We start from the raw sequence: 12,526 nt of genomic DNA on the forward strand, positions 1-12,526 counted from the left end.
TCAATTTTACCGAATTAAATTAACAATTTAAAAAAGTGTTACGTTTTGGGTGCTGAAAAACTGTTGGGGGCAAAACGCACCTTGAGGTGGGGCAATACGACCTCTGGCATTTTCCGCTTTGAATTCTAATGATATACCAGGCGTCTCCATCTTACTATTTACGGCAGCAAATGGAAGAAGTAGGAGGCGGATGGTAGTTAATAGGTTGATTAAAGGGTTGATTCCATATAATCAGCGCGCAATTGCTTAAATTGCGTGTGCTACAAATTAGACAATCTTTCCAAATGTGGAAAATCATCGTTTTCCACGCTTTTCGTTCGAATATTCTTTGCATTCTTGGGCTTGTCCGGCTCAGTTTTGCATCTAGTTTGCTTGCATCGAATGGAACTTTACTTATATAATGAAATAGCGTGAGGGCGTTTTGCCCCGGGGGTGCGTATTACCCCAGGTTACCCTATTCGAATTTTGTCGCTAGGTGGCGCTGTAAGCGTTCAATAAATAAACCTCTCGTTATTAATGTAGGTAACCATACGCCAAAGAACTTTGTCGAAGACCACAAAGTAATCCAACGTCTGTGAAAAAAGTTATACTATAGGCAAAAAGTGCTGAAACATTGGGATTTCATTATTGATATTATTGCTTTACATATACTGGAAATAACAACAATGTTTCATCGCACTTTACCTAGGGTATAACTATTTCCACAGATGTTGGATCACTTTGGGGTCTTCGACAAAGCTGTTTGGAATATTTGTCACCTACAATAATACCAGAGGGTTTAATAGTTGAACACTTACAGCGCTGCCTAGCGGCAAAATTCGACTATCTAAGATTTCTGCATACATTTGGCCAAGTTTTCTCATACAAACTTCAAGCTTGTTGAGCGCCTCCTTAGGCTCACCGTCATAGTCACGTACTTTAACGTTTAACAATCACACCAGATCTGCTCCGATATGTAACTGTTCAAGAAGCTTGAAAAGTTCTATTTCAGAAAAGCTTAGGAATGGAGAGCTTCACAGCTTCATTACCAGAAGCTTGGAGAGCTTCAATGCCGGATTTGAAGCTCGAGAAGTTTCCACCCTCAAATGATGGAAAGCGAAATATTCCAGAGGAATCCCAGAAGGATTTTCTAGAGGATATCCTGGAGGAACCCCTAGAAGAATCCCTGGAGGAATCCCTAGAGCAATCCCTGGAGGAACTCCTGGATAAATGCTTGGAAGATTATCCGGAGGAATCCTTGGAGAAACCAAAAAAAGGATCTCTGTAGGAATTCATGAAGGAATCCCTGGAGGAATCTAAAAAAAATCCCTGGAGGAATCCCTAAAGGAATCCCTGGATAAATTGGAAGGATTCTTGGAAGACTTCCCGGAAGAATTCCTGCAGGTAACCTTAGGGAAATCCCTAGATGAATTCCTGGACGAACCCCTAAAAGGATCCCTTTAGGAATCCCTGGAGGAATCCTTTGAGAAACTCCTGGAAAAATCTCTGTAGGAATCTTTATAGGAATTACTGGAGCAATCTCTAGAGGTATTCTAGAGGGAAGCCATTTCTGGAGGGATTTCTGGATCAATTCTAGGAAGAATTCCTGGAGGAGTCCCTGGAGGAACCACGAGAGAAATTGCCGGAGGAATCCCTAGAGGAATCACTGGAGGAATTTCTGGATGAATTCCAGGATGAATTTGTGAAGGAATTTCCGGAGGAATTTCTGGATCAATCCCTGAGTAAATTCCTGGAGGAATTAATGAGGGGATACGTGGAGAAAATTCTGTAGAAATACATGGAGAAATTATAAGAGAAGTCCATGAAGAAATGCCTGGAGAAATTTCTGCCTGGAGAAATAAATGGGGGCATACCTAGTGGAATTCCTAGGGCAATCTTTGAAGGAATTTCTAGAAGAATGGGAAATTCCTGGACATATTCCTGGAGAAATCCCTAAAGAAGTGCAGAGTGCAATTTCTTGAGGAATGCCTGGAGGATTTTCTGGAAAGTTTTAGGAGGAATTCTAGGAAGAATTGCTGGAGAATTCCCTGGAGGAATTCCTAGAAGAAACGCCGGAGCAATTTTAATAGGAATCCCTGGAGGAATGTCTGAAAGAATTGCTTGAGAAATTCCTTGAAGAGTCCCAGGAGCAATTCTTGGATGAGCCCCTAGAGCGGTGCATTTTCTGTATAAATTCCAGGGGAAATTCATTGAGAAAGGCCTGGAGGAATCTCAGGATAGTTTCTGAAGAAATCCCAGAAAGAAGTCTTCAAAAAATCACAGAAAGAATTCCTGAAAACATCCTAAATGAATACGAAAAAGTATTTGTGGAGAAATTCCTGTAGCAGTTGAACTAAACCATGAAGGCATCCCTTAAGAAACGCAAGGAGGACTTCTCAAGTGAATGCTTAAATAATTCCTGGAGGGTTTCCTGGAGTAGTTCCTGAAAGAATCTCTACAGGAATTTCTGAAGAAATCCGAGCATGACTTTCGCGGCAAATTTTTGGAGAATTCTTAAAATGGATCTGCTCCTGAAAGAATTCGAAATAATCCTTGGAAGAGTTCCTGAAGAAACATCAATCCCATGGGGAATTTCTTAACAAATTTCATGAGAAATTTCTTACCGAATTTCTGAAAAAAAAACTGAAGGGACCATGTCTGGACGAATTTTAGAAGAAATTGGATGAACTCCTTAAGAATTCTTTACAGAAAATTTAGGAGGAATTTCTGGATTATTTTAACATTAATCTCTGGTAGAATTAAAAAAAAATCCTAGATAAGTTTTTGCGGAAATATTTCGAATAATTCCTGATGGAATCTCGTGCAGTTTTTGAAGGAGTATCTGGGAAAATCCCTGAAGGATTCAATATAGGAAAACCTGCAGAAATACCAAAGAGGATCTGACTTTAGATATCTCTGGAGAAATTAGCGAAGGAGCGTCTGGTGAAATTCTTAGAGGAATTCTTGAAGGAATCTCTGGAGGAATCCATGTCACTGAAATCCACACTAATCCAATCACTGAAGGAAGTCATTGGAAAATTCTTAGAGGGATTCTTTGATGCATCTTTCTGAAAGAAAGATTCTTAAGGAATCGTGGTAGGAATTCCTGATGTATTTCTTGGAACTAGCCCTAAAAAAACTATTGGAATCCTGCAAGACATCCATCGAAAAATTCACTACAAGCGAAAATTCGATTTTCTGAGCTACTGCACGATTGCCGCATATGGTTCTAGAAATTCCTTCTATTCCCTACCGGAATTGGATCCGGCGTAACCGGGAAATTTGTCCATCAATTTGCTAGACCTTGGTATGCTGTTTTTGTATTTCATGAATAAAAATCAATAAAATAAGCGATTCAACCACGTTATTTAGTAAAATCCTATGATAAGATTGAAGTGGTACTCTTTCGTCGTTTCTTCAGAAATTTTCAGGATTTTTCCAAAGGATTTTCTCCTCCAATGATACTTCCAGGAATTCCATCAACAATTTCTTGCGGTCGGTCCAGGATCTTTTCGTAAAGGAAATTTCCTAGACTTCCTTGGGCATAGAGTATCTTCGTGTCTGCCACACGATATACACATGCAAAATGGTCATTGGCAGAGGAAGCTCTCAGTTAATAACTGTGGAAGTGCTCATAGAACACTAAGCTGAGAAGCAGGCTTTGTCCCAGTGAGGACGTTACGCCAAGAAGAGGAGGAATTTCTTGCGGAATTTATTCGCTATCAATAATTCTATGGTATCTTCTACAAATATCTCCGGTTTTTTTTTTTGGAAATCCTTCCGGCACATTCCTTGAGGAATTGCTTAAGCAAATTAGTAGTTTTTTTTTCTGTCAATTACTTTAAAGACACTACACAGTCTTTAACCAGAGGTTGAACAGACTGAACAAGCACCAACATTAGACAACGGGCAATACACATAACACCCAATTGTCCAGCGGAGGATTTTCCGTTTGACGAGAAGTTTTCTCCGACTGGAGCGGGAATCGAACCCACACTCGGAAGCTCTCGAAACACCTAGATGACTGATGCCTCTGGCCGCACGCCCACAAAGCCCACATTAGTAATTCTCCTGGATAATTATTAAGTAATCCTTTAAAATTGGCTCCGGAATTTTCTTCAGAAGTTTCCCCGCCAAATAAATTAAGATTGATTCGCAGTTATTTTCATAGATATTTCTCCAGTGATTATTTTAGATATTCTTCCGACAATTTCTTCTGAAATTTATTCTCATTTTTTTTTTTTGGAATACCTCCATAAATTCTTGTTGATTTTTTTTTCCGCCAAAACCTAAAAGATTCTTGAAGATTTTTTTTAGAAATTGCCCGATAAATCCATAAAGGCATTTGCTTATTTCTGAATTCGAGAAGTAAATATCGGAGGAGCTCGTCAAAGATTCAGCTGAGGAATTAATGGAAGAACCCCGAAACAAATTGCCAGTGAAATTCCTGGAGGAATTGTCAGGGGAATTCCCGAAAGAATAATGGAAGAAAATTCTGCAAAAGTTGCAAGGGAATTGTAAATGAATTCAACTGAAGCATTCCTAAAGAATGTGAAAGGATAATAATGAATCATGAACAGTAAAAAAAAAATGAAAACTTCTTTAGGGATATCCAGATGAATTCCTAAAAAATGGGAGGAATTTCGAAAAAGCTACTAATGGAATTTTAAATTGATTTTCTAAATGGGTTGTGAAAGCGATTTTAGAAGACTATGCCTAATGTGATTGTCGGAAGAATTTCTGATTTTCAAGCCCCATTCTTTGAGGAGTTCTTGATGAACACTTCCGAAAATGTTCTAAGAGAATGTACAAGGTAACTTCTATACGGATTGTTGGAGGGATTTTGCCGAATGAATTCCCTATGGAATAGTAAGATAAATCTCTGTTTTTTTCTAATTCCTAAAGCAGTTATCATCGGATTAGCTTACGATATTTCTCTAAATCAGTTTCCAATGGAATTTCCAAGGTGAGTCTAAGCAGTTTCTAAATAGAAATTTGAAGAAGTTCCTTTAAGGAATTGTCAGAGTAATTTTGAAAGAAATTACTGGAGAAGATCCCAACGGAAATGTCCAAGAGACTTCAAATAGAACTTTTGGAGGAATTCGTTACAAAATTACCTTACGAATCCATCCGACAAATTGCCAGAGAAACTCCAGAAAGAATTTTCAGGAGAATTCCTTAAGAAAATACGGAAGAAAACCATGGAAAACAGGGGAATTGCCAAATGAATTGCCTAAAAAAAGATTTGGAAGGACATTTTTTAGGACTTGCTGAAGTAGTTTCTATACCCAACCCATTCCCATGGACATTACGGAAAATATACTAAGGGAATTTATGAAGTAATCTTTGAACGGGTTGTAGGAAGGATTTAAAAAAAACTATGCTGATGGCATTGACAACTCCGATGGAATTGTTGGAAGAATCATTTTTTTTTCAGAACGCTGGAACAACTTTAGAAATAACCATAGGAATTTCCAAAGGTATTCCTATAAAATTGCAGATTTTGTTTTAAGAAATTGCTGTAGGAGTTTCCAACAAAATACCAGAGGAACTCTTAACAGAATTGTCGGAGGAATTATTGATGAATATTGTCTTAGAATTTCCAGCAGTAATTTTGGAAGAGTTACAAAGAAAATTTATAAAAGAAAATACTCGAAAGAATTTTCGGAGATATCCCAGAAAATATTGGGGAATTTCTGAATAAAATTTTAAAGAAATTATTCTGGGATTTCAAAAATGAAATGCCGAAAAAAGCATCAAGCAACCGGCAGAGGAATCCATAAAAAATTAGACTAGGTAACTCTTGAAGAAATGGCAATTCCGGAGAAATTCTAAAAACAAGCCGGCAAAATTTCTTTTTAAATTTTCGAAGGGATTGCCACAGGTGTTGGAGATTAGGTAGTGTACAACCCCTCGCGGTTGGGAGGATTATTATAGAGAGGTGTCCAACTCCTCATAGATTCGTCAGCTGTCAATGTTGGCGCGATAAGCTGTGTTGTTGTGATCGGAAGAGAACGAAGAGCAGATGTTTACGAGTTACGTGTTAAGGACTGAATAAAGTGTTTATTATTAAAGTATTAAAGAAATACCGGGTATCCCACTGCGGTGTAGTAATTCCGACAGGTTATGAGCCCAGCGTGAAGAAGAAGAACGGTTTTGTGATTGTGGGAGATAGTGACCAATCCCAAGCCGGGAAATGCAACTGCGTCGTGGGTTACTAAGGGTACTATTACACTCTTTGTCCAGACGCCAAATATTTGACCACTTTTGACAGATAAATTTTGGCAGGTTGTTTGGCTCTGTTTGTCCCTATTCGTTTTTCGAGAGTGACAAATATTTTTGTTTGCCAGGTACACCTTGGTCAAAATTTAACTGTCAAAAGTGGTCAAATATTTGGCATTGGTCAAAGAGTGTCATACTAGCTTAAAGATGCTTCCGCTCGAGTTGTTATTGGGCTGGCGCTAGATGACAGCCAGTAGGCCCATGTACTGGGAGCGACTACGGCGAATGAAATGTGGGTGCAATTGAAAGGGTACCATGAGCGTGGATCCCTGAGCAATAAAATTCATGTCCTGAGGAAGCTGTGCTCGTTGAGGTTGGTAGAAGGAGACGATATGTCGAAGCATTTGACGGTGATGACGAGTTTAGTGCACAAGCTTCTCGGCATGGGTGAGAAGTTGGCGGAATACTGGATCGTGGCAATTTTGTTGTCGAGTATGCCCGCGTCCTACGATCCGCTGATAACGACACTGGAGGGTCAACCGGAGAACGAGTTAAAGCTGGACTACGTTAAAGGCAAGCTACTGGATGAATGGCGACGGCGGTGCGAAATGAACGAGAATCGTGATGATTGGAACGACCAAGCGCTTAAACCTGGAATGCAGCGACGCGAGAGGAATCAAGAAGTAAGACATTTTGAACAGGAATGCTACTACTGTCACGAAATTGGGCATTTCAAACGAGATTGTCCAAAATTGGCTGGACGACAAGCTGCTGAAGACAGGTGGAGAATGGAGAATGGAGAAGCATCTAGTTCTGGGCGTCGTCCGAGGGAAAGTAATTCACGCACCGTTTGCTTCACATCAACAGTGAAAGAAGGCAAAGCAACGGGTTGGCTAATTGATAGCGGCAGTACGATGCATATGATTGGAGACGTCCAACGACTGAAGAATGTGGAATCTTGGAAGAGTAACGTTTTCTTGGCTGATGGATCGAAGGTATCGGTAGGAGCTAACGGATCCTGTGAATTTTCGGGATGTGGAGCAAACGGCGAGCAAGTTGGCGTGAGGATGAGCAATGTTGCATATGTACCCGGGTTGGATGTAAATGTCATTTCCGTAAATCGAATGGTTCAAGAGGGCTTTACTGTTACTTTTGATCTTGAAGGCTGTAAAATTTGCAAGGATGACAGAATTGTTCTAGTGGGTGAAAAGCGAGGAGCAATGTTCTATCTAAAAGAGCCAGAAAACTAGAATGACCTTTCAGTCAGGAGGAGCAGAACATTTCATTAAGATTCAGGAGGAGTAAGATAGTTGAGGTAGCGAGGTGTTGACCCTAAGGAGGAGTGTTGGAGATTAGGTAGTGTACAACCCCTCGCGGTTGGGAGGATTATTATAGAGAGGTGTCCAACCCCTCATAGATTCGTCAGCTGTCAATGTTGGCGCAATAAGCTGTGTTGTTGTGATCGGAAGAGAACGAAGAGCAGATGTTTACGAGTTACGTGTTAAGGACTGAATAAAGTGTTTATTATTAAAGTATTAAAGAAATACCGGGTATCCCACTGCGGTGTAGTAATTCCGACAACAGGAATTAATTGATTGACTGAGGAAATTTGGGATTCATTTCTAAATTAGTTACCAAGGTATTTTCCGGAGAAATTTCTGCAGTAATTTTGAAAAAAAGTCCGAAAAACTTCCAAGAAATTCTTGAAGTAATAATTAGGACGTGAGAAATAAGTCGTTGGTGAGAATTACATTGATATAAATAAAAATATGATGGAGAATTTTTCAAAACTCCTGAAAACATTTCTTAATATTCAGTATTCTTGATCAATTACCGAAGAATGAAACAAAAAATAGGCATAAATTAAAAAAAAATCCTGAATAAATTATTGGAGGAATTGTTTAAAAAAATCAAGGGGAAAACCTATAGAAGCATTGGAGGAGTTCCTTTTCCTGATAAATTCTTCAATTTGGTTCTTCCGGCAATTTGTTCTGGAGTTGTTTGTTTTTTTAAATTTTCTCAGAAAATTTCATAAGGCGCCTTCCACAAATTACGTAACGCTCTAGGGGGAGGGGGGGAGTACAGCCGAGCGTTACGGCCCATACAAAAATTTAAGGGTTTTCATACAAAAATGCGTAACGCAGGGGGGAGGGGGTGTAAAAAATTGTCGATTTTAGCGTTACGTAATAAATGGATGCTGCCTAATGAAGCCTTCTGAAAAGATTTTTAGGAATTTTTAATTCCAGAAATTCTTTAAGGAATTCCTTCAGCAATTTCTTAATAATGGGCACCTCGGCCCACCCAGATTCTCCGGCTCTAACTCTAAGCTAGAGCTCTTCTGGCTTACCAGATATCAGAAAAGAGACGAACCAGCCAAGGGCTGATAGTCTCTATAATAAATATCAATCAATCAATCAATTTCATATTAAATTCATCTAAAAACTTCTTCATGGATTTTTAGACAAATTCCTTTCAAAAATCTTAAAGATATTCCATTAATTTATTACCAGAGGAATTGCTTTAAGAACTCCTAATGAAAATTCCGGATGAATTCATCAAGAAACGGTCGTAATTATTGCCAAATAAACTTCGAAAAGATTTCAGAAATATTGTAATGTAATTGCTGAACGAAATATTGAAGAAGTATCTTAGGAGTTTGAAAAAAAAAATGATATGAATAATTCATATAGGATCCTATATGAATTCTCAGAACAATTTCTTAAAAAATTAGCTTGGAACTCCTATGGAAATTACTTCAGAATTTCCTCAGATATAGGAGCTCATAAAAAGTTTGGAAACCACTGTCCCGAAATGAAAACTTATATCCAGCAGGATTAGAAGTGGAACCTCGTCTCTACCAATCTTTTGTGTGGAAGTCGCAATGTCAACCTTAGGACAGCCGTCAACCTTCGGGTATGGATTTGGCACCGGGGATTTCACTGGTTGGGCCAAGCCCTGCTTTGCGTTGTTTAGATTTAGTATTAGGAATTGCTCATCGTGCGATGTTGTTGCTATGAGCCGACGGCTGTTGTGTACAATGAAGACAGGTAGTCGTTCCATTTTGCCTCCTATAGAAAAATAAACTCACCGTGAACCATGCCATCGTCGAGTCGTCGTAGAGCACCACCCATTCCTCCGACCATCGACTCCAGAGAACCGATTCTGTGGGAATGAAAAGAGAGAAAATGAAACGCAATTAGTGGTTTGAATAGCTGAGCTTTAAGCAACTGTTAGTACACCTAAGTCCTGGATTTTTTTTCTTGATGTATTATTGGGTTACAGATATAAAGCCTGTATCCGCAATAATCGGGATACAGATGTACGGCTGTAGCTCTGTATTGAATCGGTAAAATTGGCCAAAAAATTGACTGAGAACTCTTTGGTGTATGTTTATTATGTGCCAAATTTTATGGAAATCGATGCATTACTTTTAACTGTGGATGAAAAACAAACAGACGAGGTTTTAAGCATTTAGTACAATCATGACCAATTTTTATTCACATAATAGATGGTTCTTTTACACTGCAGCTCAAAGTTATGTAATAACTAGCTGTCCCGGCAAACTTTGTCTTGCCAAGCTGTGTTGGTTTGACAAATGTTGAGGTCATCGCAGCAACGCACTCTAGATTGATTTAATTTTGATCACGCTGAATTTGCTCCCGGTTCATAAAAGATCAGTATTTTCACAATTTTCATACTTTTACAAATGATTTTCGTAACTTTTTATACATATAAACACAGCCACCATGAATACGAATCGAAACGTGCAAGGGTCATGCTGATCGGTTTGGCCGTTCGTGAGTTTTGTTGCCTCAAAGAAGCTACAAACTTATTTTTATATATATAGATAGATTATGAAATCGCGTTAGCAGTTATGGTAGGTACGTATAGAGACACTTTTTTGCATAATTTCATCAACTTTGATCAATTGATTTGAAAGTTACTGGTGTTGATATGGGTGAGTGTTAGTGAAAATTTTTCGTGTTTTTCATGTGCGATGTTTGCATATTCGTAACTTTTGAATTTCTCTGCCAATTGTCATAAATTTTCACAGAAAGCAGTTGATTATGTGTATATTATGCCTGCAAAATTGGATGATTATTGGTATTGTACTTTAAATAGTACAAGCGAAACAATAAAGGGTGCTAACTAATTGCTGTCTGAGGGACTAAAATCACGATCAGTCCCAATACATGTTTCGACTATAAAATTGTTGATAGTGCATCGATTTTTTTTTTTGAATTTTGCCTATGTAACAAATGTAGATTAAGAAGTTTGTGTTCAAAAATTCATCCACTTTCTTTGCCAAATTCAAAAGTTACAGCGATGGCAAGCAAAAGAAGGGGCTGTACAAAATTCAATGGCGCACATTCTACTCTTTCGTTGCTACAACAAAAAGTATTGCACCGATTCACATGAAATTTTGTAGGAGAAATGAACACATCTAAGATGTTATCAGGCCAAATTTGAGCCATTTTAAAGTACCGTAAACCGGGGTCAAATTGATCAGCGGGGTGAAATTGATCACTCGGGTACTACATTGTAATTCCATACTAGGCACTCTTAAGCGTCGTAATGATCTTAAACTTTTTACGTCATCTGATTCGTAGATGTCTAGAGATGAGTGTAGACTTTTATTTTTTTAGAAAAAAGTTAGTTTTGCCTTATTTTTTCAAGGAATTTGCAATGTATTTCTCATTTAGCTGAAATCATTGCTACTAAACAATCAATTGCTAATAGGACTTCCCGTGAATTCTCTGTTTTAATATTTTTGTGGAGCCTTGGTAGAGATGTAATGCAGTTAATTAGAAAATGAAATAGTTATAAAAAGTTCATTTTATGAAGAAACAATCATTTTTTGTGATAGAAATCACTTATTTCAAATGAAATTGCCTACCTTTAGGCGTTAAAGGGGAAATTTCAAAATTTAATTTTGCATTTAAAGTATTAAATTCACTAGTTGTAAGATTTTAAACGCGTTTTTCGGTTTCAGAAGAGCGAAATTAAGCGGAGAAGGAAATTTTCCTTTCCAACCGATGCTTAATTGTGTACTGATCAAATTCGCCCCAAAGTGGCATTTCTAATATTTTGATATTTAAAGTTATTTAACTTAAAGTTTAAATTTGTTGAACAAAATTCTGTCACATGGTTCCATGGAGATCCACTGGGTACTGGCTTTACAGTAATTCTTTTGGCAATATTTGAACAGGCACTGATGTTATCCGCAAAAGTTGTTTTAAAGTGATCAATTTGACCCCGGATTACGGCATCTATTGCAAAGTTACAGTTGTGTTTCTGTGTCCCGATTATTGCGGATACAGGCTTTAAGTTATTGATATTACATAACGCAAGTAAAGAATTAAATCTAAGTCGATCAAGTCAGACCAAAAGAAAATCCAAAGCCAGTCTTAACCTTTGAGTACTCGCGCCAATTTTTGTAACGCGAGCAGTCGCGCGTTGTACTTTGTACAACACCCATACATTCTGAAATATATAAGGATCCTGATTGTTTAGAAAAGGACTGTCTTTGGCAAAGTTGTTGTAAATTTCATGGGCTACTTGATGCTGACAAAGTTGTTTCGTAATACGTCCACTAGGCGGCGCTAGTGGGCAATATCGTGTTATATCTTATATCTCAGGATCCTGATGTCTTAGAAAGATGATGTCTTCGGCAAAGTTGTTTGGTAAGTCAACGGCTTACAGATTATTGGCCGTTTAATCGGAAATTCCACCACTAGGCGGCGCTAGTGAGCAAATAAACTTTATATCCTATGTATCTCGGGATCCTGATTACTTAGACAGATGGTGTCTTTGACAAAGTTGTTTGGTAGGTCGGACACAGACGTAACACTTTGAACGATTATTATGGAAATCCATCGCCCAGTTCACACTACCATAATCTGGTGGAAAAGTTGCACGAATCACTGTGTTGTGCAATATCGTTAACAGAAGGCGCTAGTGTAAAACGTCAAACGCATAGAAAAACGATGCGCGCGCCTCTGGTTGTGAAAGCCACAACTATGAAAATTTAATATGATCGTTAAAAGCGTGGTCGATGCAAATTTCGAAGGTGTGACGTCTATTTGTCTGTGTCAAGGACTTACGGATGATTCGCAGTTTAATTTGAAATTTCACCACTAGGCGGCGCTAGTGAGCAATTTCATGTAATATCTTACACCTCAGGATCCTGATGTCTTAGAAAGATGGTGTCTTCGGCAAAGTTGTTTGGTAGGTAAACGGCTTACAGATTATTGGCCGTTAAATTGGAAATTCCACCACTAGGCGGCGCTAGTGAGCAAATAAACTTTATACCCTATGTATCTCG

At 38.4% G+C, this 12,526-nt stretch overlaps 1 protein-coding gene across 1 annotated transcript in view; it reads right to left on the minus strand.

Annotated features, from left to right (window-relative positions):
- The window catches only part of LOC109412274 (uncharacterized), a 489,623-nt gene that overhangs the window by 244,754 nt on the left and 232,343 nt on the right, over nt 1–12,526 (minus strand). The window contains exon 4 of the mRNA XM_062846519.1: nt 9,290–9,363. Within this exon, the coding sequence (XP_062702503.1) occupies nt 9,290–9,363 (74 nt within the window). The remainder of the gene's footprint in view (nt 1–9,289; nt 9,364–12,526) is intronic.

This window comes from Aedes albopictus, chromosome 1 (assembly GCF_035046485.1).
Source record: "Aedes albopictus strain Foshan chromosome 1, AalbF5, whole genome shotgun sequence".
Lineage (NCBI taxonomy): Eukaryota > Metazoa > Arthropoda > Insecta > Diptera > Culicidae > Aedes > Aedes albopictus.